Source organism: Egretta garzetta, unplaced genomic scaffold (assembly GCF_000687185.1).
Source record: "Egretta garzetta isolate BGI_Z169 unplaced genomic scaffold, ASM68718v1 scaffold14, whole genome shotgun sequence".
NCBI lineage: Eukaryota > Metazoa > Chordata > Aves > Pelecaniformes > Ardeidae > Egretta > Egretta garzetta.
Window position 1 is genome coordinate 7162945 of NW_009259588.1, and position 10207 is coordinate 7173151.

The following is a 10207-nucleotide window of genomic DNA, read 5'->3' on the forward strand; positions in this document are numbered from 1 at the left end:
GTCTTATTTGTCCTGCTTTAATAAGTATCTGTCACCATAATGCAGCTGCTGCCCAATGTTTTATTTATGAATGTCAGAACAGGTCTTTGTGTACGTTGATTCCAGTTTGTTTTCCCAAATATCAGGGAAAAGGAATATAAGAATAGTTTAAATCGGACAGTCCAATACTTCTGTGTAGTACAATTTTTTGGCTTTGTTTCCCAGGAACCTGAAGATGAAGTGTTTCTCGCTATTGCTAAAGCAATGGAGGAAATGGTGGAGGATCCTATAGAATGCTATTGGCTTGTCAGTTGCTTTGTGAATCAGCTGAACAGCAAGCACAAAGATTCATTACAACAACTGGTAAGGAAAAAGCACTTTTTTTTTTTTTTTGTGAGGAGAGCCAGTCATGGAAAGTGTTAATAAACTGAGACAACCGGAGTATCTGACACCCTTGGATTGTGTTCCACCAACTCTTGAGAAAACGAGAGGGGTGCTTTTTGTGTTGTGCTTGTGCTGTCCTGTAGGACACTTTGTCTAACATAACATTAGAAATTGTTTTTGTTTGCTACATGGTAGTTTTCAATTACTTTCAATTATTTTCTTTTTAGGTTAGCTAAAGCTTACATTGTATCTGGTTGAATTATATTTCTCACAAATCGGTCACTTAATTTATTTTAAACAATTTAAAATGCATGAAGTTAAAAACATCTTGATGTATGTCTGCTACTTTCTAGGCTGCATCTCTGGCATCCATATGCTGCTCATTGGATGATAGACAAAGCACAGTTGTTTTGCTTTATAAATTGGAGCAGGGTAGTATGTCTTCAGAAAACCAGTAGATTGCAAATTAAGTTATAATAAAAAGTGTAATAAGAGTTCTTTTGGCACTGATCATTTAAATGCTCTCACAGATACTAATTTTGAATTTCTGTCTGGTTTATAAAATAAAAGTTTGATTGTAAAGAAAGTGCATACCTGGAAAAATTTCAAAAGCTTTTGTAATTCTTCAAATAGTCTTAACAGATAAGAAACTTGTAGTTAACAAGCATCAGAGTACCTGTGCACTAGCAATCACTGAATGGAAATTCATTGCAGAAAATTACGCATTATTCTTTTGGAACTAAGAAATGCTTTTTAAACCTACCTCCAGTTGCTGGAGGTGATACATTCAACTATACCAATTTCTGTAATTCCTTTCAAAGGACAGAGGAGTATTTTTAAAGTAAGTATGTGCTCCTACTACATAGAGAGCGCCAAGTGTCTCCCTGCCTAAGTTTTTGCCTTAATACGAACATTGTACCAAGACTCCAGATGTTAGAATATGGACAAAGGAAGTGTTTTCTCCCTTGGACAGCTGAAGTCATTAGCTATTTACCTAATTATGACAGAAAGCATAAAGGTACTCCTGAATTTATGAAAATGTGTATTGTGTTACATTAGAATTTAAATAAAATGAGAATTATCCACTTTATGTGGATATTCACATGTTTATGCTTCTAACTACTTTGGATTTTTAAACAAGAAATCAATGTCCAGCTTTTAATGTGTTGCAGGGATTTACTCTCAGAATTGATTTTCTGGGTTTTGCTGCATTGCATGTAGATTCTTTTTTGACGTGTGCTAAGGCGATTAGGTTTGAGGTGAATGAAACTCAATTTTGCTTGTGAAGGTAGCAGTAATTAGTGCACGTTTAATCTCTGCATTGCCTTAAGCTCTCTTAACACCTTCTTGCATTAGGGAATACTGCATATTTTGGAAGTTCTGCTGGTAGTCAGCAATTTAAGGAACCTGAGGTTATTTGTGTAGTTAAATACTTAATTAGCTAATTGCAAAAATCGGCAACATTTGTATTTTGGAACATGATGTTTTTAGTTAAAACAATGTGAGCTCATCATTTTAACATGTTACTTTATTCTGATTGAATTTTAAAGACATTTCTTGTCTTACAGTGTGCATTAACTGTGGAGGGTACTCTGATGTGAGTTATATACATTTTTCCAATTTCTTTCTCAGCCAAAAATTCTGGAGCAGTATTTGAACATTGAAGATAACAGACTCCTGATGCATCTGAAAGCATGTACTGCAATGAGCAAACTCCCTTACGATCTTTGGTTTAAAAAGTGTTTTGCAGGCTGTTTACCTGAGTCCAGTTTACAGAGGCAAGTTCTCTGTTTTCTTTCAGTTTGTAATTACATAGTAACTTTAGCTTTTTGTCATCACTAGCAGGCAAAAAGCTCTCCTTACTTTATCTGTAAGATTATGGAGTTAACTTTGTTGTTGACTTGGAAATGTTAAAATTGGAATCAAATCCACTTGTTACTGTTCACAAGATAATCTCTGTGTGATCATTTCTCGCATTGAAATTAAAAAAAGAATGGAGTTAAATATAGAGGCTGATTCTGTTAGACACTTAATGCTTCCTAGGATTTAAAACTCCAAATCCCCTCTTAGTGATAAGATAGTTGAGTGGTAGTCAGTTTTCAGGCTTTTTAACCAAAATCCTTGCTTAGGGAGTGATTATAATACTGTATTATCATTAGATGGAAAAGATTTTGGGAATGTGTACTGGTTTTGGCCGGGCTAGAGTTAAATTTCTTCCCAGTAGCTAGTGTGGGGCCATGTTCTGGATTTGTGCTGGGAACAGGGTTGACAATACAGGGATGTTTTCAGTACTGCTGAGCAACGCTTACACAGCATCAAGGCCTTTTCTGCTCCTCACCCCACCCCACCAGCATGTAGGCGGGGGGGCACAAGAAGTTGGGAGGGGCCACAGCTGGGACAGCTGACCCCAACTGACCAAAGGGATATTCCATACCATATGATGTCACGCTTAGCAATAAATACTGGAGTGGAGGTTGGTGGGGCGGCTGCTGCTCAGGGACTCACTGGGCGTCGGTCGGTTGGTGGTGAGCAATTGTTTTCATTTGCATCACTTGTCTTGTGGGAACATGATACAAGTGCACTTTTTCTTGTCACTTTAGGTTTTTGAACTATTCAGTTGTAATCATAATGGCCTCATTTGCTAAGGAAATAACATACTTCATGGGTAGTATGTGACAGATGAACTTAATTAATGCTTGGAGATTCAGTTTGGATTAGAATCTAGAAGCCTGAGTGCTTATCTGAAATGTATCCAAATGGCAGTGTTGGAACTGCTGAAAATTGAAAACAGGTCTCCAAATCTCCTGTGAGTTTTAGTTACTTTTTTGTCAAGTGAGAGATGATCTGAGCTCAGTCTTTTATGATTTAATTTAACTTAGATTTAGCACTGTATTTCTTAGAGAGGTTGCTTGCTTTCTATAAATCGTAGTCTTCTCTGCCAGGCAGCTAAATCTAAATTTCATGGTTTTCTTTTTTTCTGTAGGATATACAAGACTTGTATATGCTATACAAAAATTTTATCCAATAAAGGTGAGATTAAGTTGCCTAATACCAGTTTTATTCCTGACAGGCATCGTCATTCAGTATAAATACTGTTTTATCGCACACTTCTCCTGGTTATACCATAGGTAAAATTTATGCATCAGTTTAATCTAAATGGGCTTGGAAAATGTACACAGATGGGTTTCACGTAGAAATTTTTCCTTTGAGCTTATGCAGTGTCTTTGCTTGCCCTGATACATTTGACATATTATGCGACAGGCTCCTTAACAAACTTCTTAAAGGTGCCACACTGGTAAAAGAAAGGAGCAGACTGGCCATTTCCAAGGCACTGTATCCTTAGGGCTCTGTATCCCACCTGGAATATAGACAGGGTGCTTCCTGGAACGTGAACCTGCCTGTAGCACAGGCTTGAGAGGGACCAAAAGGCTTACTCATTTCTGAAACAGGGATGGAACTGGATCACACCTTTGTTTTTATATTCGCCATTGCCCTATTTGCTTGAATTCTGCAATAGTGTGTCTGGTCATCAGCAAGCCCTGTGCACAGAGAGCTTTCAAATGGTGCTGTGTGGGCCCTCAGCCGGAGAGCCCTGCTGTTAAAGCTCGGTGTCCTGTTGGTGGCTTCAGCTCTACAGGCAAAATGGCACTTTGGCTGCCAGTTTATTCCAGCACTGTCACTCCAGATGATCCAGCTACAACAGAAGTAGTGCAGCTTTAGCAGATATAATTGTGAGTAAGCCAGACATTTTTTATGGCCTAATGCTGCCAATCATGTATCATGCCCCTGACTAACATTGTTTGTATTCTGCACTGAAAACTTGGCATTAGCAGGACTGTAAGAGCTGATGGGGTAGTGCTAGGTTATTAGCCTCTGGTAACTTGTTTGTGGCAAAGAATTTGGTAGCTGTCCTGAAATCTTATGACTGCCTTTCAAACTGGCACTACCTCATGTATAGGCTTCTGTAGTTCTACTTCTGTGATCTCTGTGTCCTGCATAAATTACATCTAGTGGTAAAAATACAAGTAATTTGTTAGTAGACACAACAGAAATATGAAAAATACCTTAAATTTACTATGGAGTAAGAATGCCATAAGAATGGGCATGTGGGCTACTACTATAGAGAAACTTAAGTCTGTTTGCCTTTGTCTAAATAATTGAGCTGCTTCCCAGCTCTGGAGGCAGGTGGGCACGAGATAGTGACATAACATCAGGACGAGACTTGGGTGAGCCTCACCATATCCCTCCATGCCCAGTTGCCATTGGAAGGACACCCAGAAATGCAGGTGGAGGAGCAAGCATTGGTTCTCTTTAAATGCCTTTGGCCTGGATCACTGAAGGACCAGAACCAAGGAGTAAGGTTGAGTGTGCTTACCCTGCAGCCTAGGGAGAAAAGCTGTGAGATTAATGATGATATTCCAGAAAAAGAGGGAGCAGCAGTGCTGTGATGCTTTTTGTATACTACTGCACTGTGGCAGTTGAGGAACCTCAGAAACTGCCTTGAGAATGCTGTGCCTTCACACACGTGCACACACAGTAAGTCGTATTTTGTCTACAGAAGAAGCTCAGTGGAAAGAGAATGGCTTCATTTGTATAATCATAATCCTTAGCATGCTCTTTACCTTCATAGCTTCATGTTTCTTTTTATTTTTCCTCGTGGTTGTTACTATTATTTCACTATTCAAGAAATACCTACAGGAGTGCTCCTGTGGTTAATTGAATACTGTTACATTTCACAGAGGATGATAGTCACAAAAACCATAATGACTTTAGCATATATTTTCTTTTTCAGCCTTCCTGAATAGTTCTATAGGCATAGTTGCATGACGTTTCTGGTAGAATTTTCTCATCTCTAGAAGTATCAAAGAACAGGTAGAAAGTTGCAATCTCTCATGGAATACTTGATCTGAAGTGTTTGCTGTTATTTAAGAAGTGGAAGTGGAATACTTATGTTATCATCAATAGAGATACAATGTATAAAGGCTGCTATATTAGAATAGAATCATGAAAATATGTGTTTCCTTGAAACTGCTGTGGGTTTTTTCCATTCTAAGAAAACACTCTTCTGACACAGTTTATGTTGCTATTCCTGGCTCTACTGGTATAGACAAGGTGCTGACTGCTGGTCTGTGTATCACAGTGTCACACAGTCATTCCCTCATCACTGTCAGAGTTGCACTGAGAGTAACATAGCTGGAAATGTTAAGGGGAAAAATACAGCAGCAGACACAGCTAGCTAGTGCTGAAATCTCATCCTCTTTGCTCTGCACCCTCTTCCAAAATTTGTTAGACACACTGGTGATTTAGATACTGCAATCTGTTTTGCCATTGTTAAAACATTTGTTCTGGAATCAGACGAAATAATGCAGGGAAACATTAGAGTGTTTTCTGAGCATGAAATGTAACCTACTGTAGTGTACTTATGGAGACTGAAGTCATGAGTCTTGGAAGCAAAATAATGAAAGAAGGGTGTTTGTTTTTTTTTACATTAGGATTAGTAAGTTTGTATTTGAATTAACATGAGCTTTAATACAAACTTTAAAAACTCTTTCCTGTTTCTGAGGTCTGCTACTCTCTGTATTGTCATTCATAATTACAGTTCTGATGCCCATGAAACGCCTGGGGAGCTGTTCTTGGGTTCTAAACAGATACATTTGTGAAGGAAAATGTCTTGGAAGTTAAAAAGATGACCTGTACAGTGTGGAACGGGAATGGGATCTCTGTTTTCTCATAGCCTTGCTTAAAGCTTCTAGACCTGACTTCCACATCAGTGCAATACTTACAGTGATCGCTTGTCCTGGGATGCTTGAACCACAAAGGAACCGTTAAGATTTTCATCTTGGATTGTTTATTGTTCCTGCCCATATGGGAATTATATTCATTTTTTAATCATAGCAAGACGGACAATTAAAACTAAATTGCAGAGGGGAAAGAAATTGGCAGTGCTTTCTTTCCCATCTGTCTATGTGGGTTTTTTGTTTCCTTCTTTTGTAAGAACAGTCCTGAGGATTTTACATATTCTTTTCATCATTTCTTTATTATAAGTTAAATTCTAGTCTAAATTTTTTTGATGAATGGAGAGATGGTGAAAATAGTGTCAAAAGAGTTACACAACTAGAAGGTTAAGTAACTGACAAAGAATTTACTTGAGTCACAGGGTGAGAAATAAGCACGGTGTAACAGCAGCAACCATTCCACATTAGGAGTTATAAAAGCTATTCACAAAGAATCACAGAAAGGTTGAGGTTGGCAGGGACCTCTGGAGGTCATCTGGTCCCACCATTTCCCCTGTTCAAGCTGGGTCCCCTACAGCCAGTTGCCCAGGACCATGTCCAGATGTCTTTTGAGTATCTCCAAGAAGGGAGACTCCACCACCTGTCTGGGCAACCTGTGCCAGTGCTCGGTCACCCTCACAGTGAAAAAGTGTTTCCTGACATTCAAAGAGAACCTCCTGTGTTTCAGTTTGTGCCCACTGTCTTTGGTCCTGTCTCTGGGCACCACTGAAAACACCCTGGCTCTGTCTTCTTTGCACCCTCCCTTCAGGTATTCCTATACATTGATGAGATTCCTCTCTGAGGCTTCTCTTCTCCAGGCTGAACAGTCTTAGCTCTCTCAGCCTTTCCTTGTAGGAGGCATGCTCCAGTCCCTTCATCATCTTCATGGCTCTTTGTTGGACTCTCACTTCTTAACTCCTCTGTTAAAGCTGTGATACTGACTCTTCAATTCAGCTGACAAAGTTCATGTTATGCCTGCGTTGTGTTCTCCTGGCACTCCAGGCTGAAGGGCGAGTTCTTCTGAGAGAGAAGGTGATAAAAAAGTTTAGTTGTCTTTGGAAGAAGCACACCCATAGATCCAAATTTATAGGTGCACTGCAGAAGATGTTTTCCAGTTAGTGTTACTGTATTCAGAGATTAGGGAGCATAGTATGTGATCTTTGTCCCCCATATTTTTATTTGGAAGGAGAAACACTTTTAACAAGTGCCCAGAAGGAGCAAGAACAATGATCCTCAGGAAGTCTTTCTGACACAGCTCTTAAAATTCAAGAACTAAAAATAATGCAAGCCCATAAAAGCTGCCATCTGACAGATGGTGTCACACTGGTTTTGGATAATCTTTCATCCCGAGTCTGTTGAGTTGGGCCTGAGATAGAGCTGCTGGCTGAAGGATGATTTCAAATTGTTGCAGGCTGTTTTAGTAGTGTGGATCCCTTTTAATATTCATCGAAGTTCTGTTGCTAAAGCAGCCTTTGGAGGCCTGACCTTCAGATTTTGTTAAAACTGTGAGGTCCAGGTACAGTTTCATACAAGTGGTAGGAGAGCTAAGGTAGTTCTGAGAGGGTCTGCGCACAGTGGGATCGATTGAAAGACTTAATAGTTGTTCCTTGTGTCTAATTTAAACATCATGGATTATATCATGCTGATATATCATATTTGTATCTCAAACAGCAATAACCTGGAATATTTAGCTTCTTGAGATGTAGTAGTTCAGCATTGCAGCCTTTTGAGTTTTCAGCTACTTAACTGTTTAAAGACTGTCTTTTTCAGGCATGCTAATAAAGTTTGTTTCCTTTTTGGCACTAGGGAAAATTCTCACCTTTACCATATACTTGTCACAATTCAGGCTATTAAAACAAGATTTGCTTTTTGCATTTGAGCTTGTAAACAGTTCCATTTCTAAACAAGAACTCAACATGTCAATACATTACTGCTTGCCATCACTTTGCTTTGTACAGATTGAGGAGTTGATAAAATATATTTTGTTTACCCTGACCTGAATAATGCTGTTATTCAAAAAAATAATCTGGAAAAAGGTGATTGTCCAAAGACTGTTCTAGCAGATAAATAAGCAGATAAGCACTACACTAATGTTTAGCGATTCGTTTTCTTTTTTTTTTTTTTTGTAGAGTTTGGGACAAAGTTATTAGTGGGTCCTGCAAGATTCTTGTTTTTGTTGCTGTGGAGATACTATTAACCTTTAAAATGAAGATAATAGCACTGAATACTGCAGAAAAGATCACGCAGTTTTTGGAAAATGTAAGTACTCTGTTGCGCTTTGCATTACCTTTTATGGTTTATAGAAGTGTGTTTCAGCCTTAAAGTCATTTGCCTATTGCAAACATACCATAAGATACTGTTGCATTACTTACTGGGAATAGTGTAGTAGTACTAAGGTGAAGAGAGAATGTACAGGGATGAGAATAATAGGTTTTTCTATCAGGAGGTAAGGCTTTCATAGAATGAAATGATTTTTAGGCTTTGGGGAATGTTATCTATGTTTGTACAGATTTGACAATACTCTGTGTGATACTGAAGGGTTTTTCTGTGAAAGTAAGTGCAGATGAGGTTAGGTTAATTTTTCTGGAAGCTTGTTACAGGGTTGGCTTCTGGCACCTTTTTTGCTCCTTGCCTGAGTGTGAACCTATAGACTCAAGGTGTATTTTCTGTTGATGTGAGGATGGGGTCATGAACCTGACCCTGAACTTGCCTTCTGTGAATAGTGATGAGCATCACAGCAGGGTTGTAGGATCCCAATGTAACCTAGGTTGGTTAGATTAGACATGTTTGTGTCATGGATGGCCAGCATGAGTTCTGCCTGATGTCAGGTTAGGGATGTGTAAAGCGTGAGATACCCAGGTGGTCATCTTAGCGTTTTGTAAATAAAAGCTTTTTGTCTAAAACCTGGAGGTAATATGGTGCAGGTAGGATGGAGGGATGGTGGGATTCTAGTTTCTGTTTCTTTTTTATAAAGAGGTAAAACCAGAACTGGAAATTTAAAATCGTTGTTTTAAACAAAGCAGTCCAAATAAAGTACTCTGACAAGGCATCTTCCCCTCATCTTTTATAGATTCCTCAAGACAACACTGATGCTATTGTCAGCAAAGCTGTTGATCTGTGGCGCACACACTGTGGGACTCCAGCACACTCAGTCTGAGAACTTTCTTCGCTTGTGACAGCTTGGGGAAAAAAAAGACATTTGAAAAGACATTTTACCACTTTTCCCCCATCCTAGTGTGATGTTCTTCATTACCTCTTCTATGTAAGGACGCTTTTAAAGCAGCTAAGAGCATAGTGATCAATATGTAAATATTTTTCAATAAATACAGATGGAATGAAGATACCGAGTGGCGGTGTGATCATGTCCAGAGTGTTTCTTGGCCAGCCAGCTACAGTACTCTGATTGCACAGTGTACTCTCTGGCTTTTGGGGGAGTAGATCTAACTCTTGAAGCAAGGTAAATAGACTTGTAACTTAAAAATGTTTTTGTAGGCCAGCTTATACTTGATGTAACTAGTTATTACTTGGAGGTGTTTTTAAGGTGAATTTACTAAATGTTAGTCTGCTGGAACTCTTTGGTGAACAAGAATGCCTTTGCTAGAAATGTAAATGTACTCTATTAATGTTGTGAATTTTCAGGTAAATGTTTGGGAAGAGGCATCACAAGTTTGAGGTAGAGGACATCACAATGACCAGGGGTGACATGCTGTTCTGAAGTGTCTGAAAATACTTCTTATCTGTCAGCCAGCTCTCTAGGGCTGTACCTCTTCCTTTGTTCTTCATGGAAGATACTCTAGAAAGGTGGATCTGTCCTAACCTAAAATGTAACTGTGGGCAAGTATGGAGAAGATCAGTGGGATGAATCAATATAGCTCAGAATTACAGGCCAGTAATAGACAATGCCTGTGAATGCTTGGCTCAGAGTTGTTGTAATTTGATTCATAGAATCATAGAATGTTTTGGGTTGGAAGGGACCCCTAGAGGTCATCTAGTCCAACCCCCCCACAGGAGCAGGGACACCACTAACCAGATCAGGTTGCTCAGAGCCCCGTCCAACCTGGCCTTGAATG

General features: G+C 39.1%; 1 protein-coding gene across 5 annotated transcripts in view; it reads left to right on the forward strand.

Annotated features, from left to right (window-relative positions):
* The window catches only part of LOC104125500 (TBC1 domain family member 7), a 21649-nt gene extending 12084 nt beyond the window's left edge, over positions 1-9565 (forward strand). For all 5 annotated transcript variants that reach the window (XM_035893495.1, XM_035893497.1, XM_035893498.1 and 2 more), the window contains 4 exons: positions 205-342; positions 1996-2141; positions 8267-8396; positions 9208-9565. In XM_035893495.1, coding sequence (XP_035749388.1) covers positions 205-342; positions 1996-2141; positions 8267-8396; positions 9208-9294 — 501 coding nt within the window. In that variant the 3' untranslated portion in view covers positions 9295-9565. The remainder of the gene's footprint in view (positions 1-204; positions 343-1995; positions 2142-8266; positions 8397-9207) is intronic.
* The last annotated feature ends 642 nt before the right edge of the window (positions 9566-10207 follow it).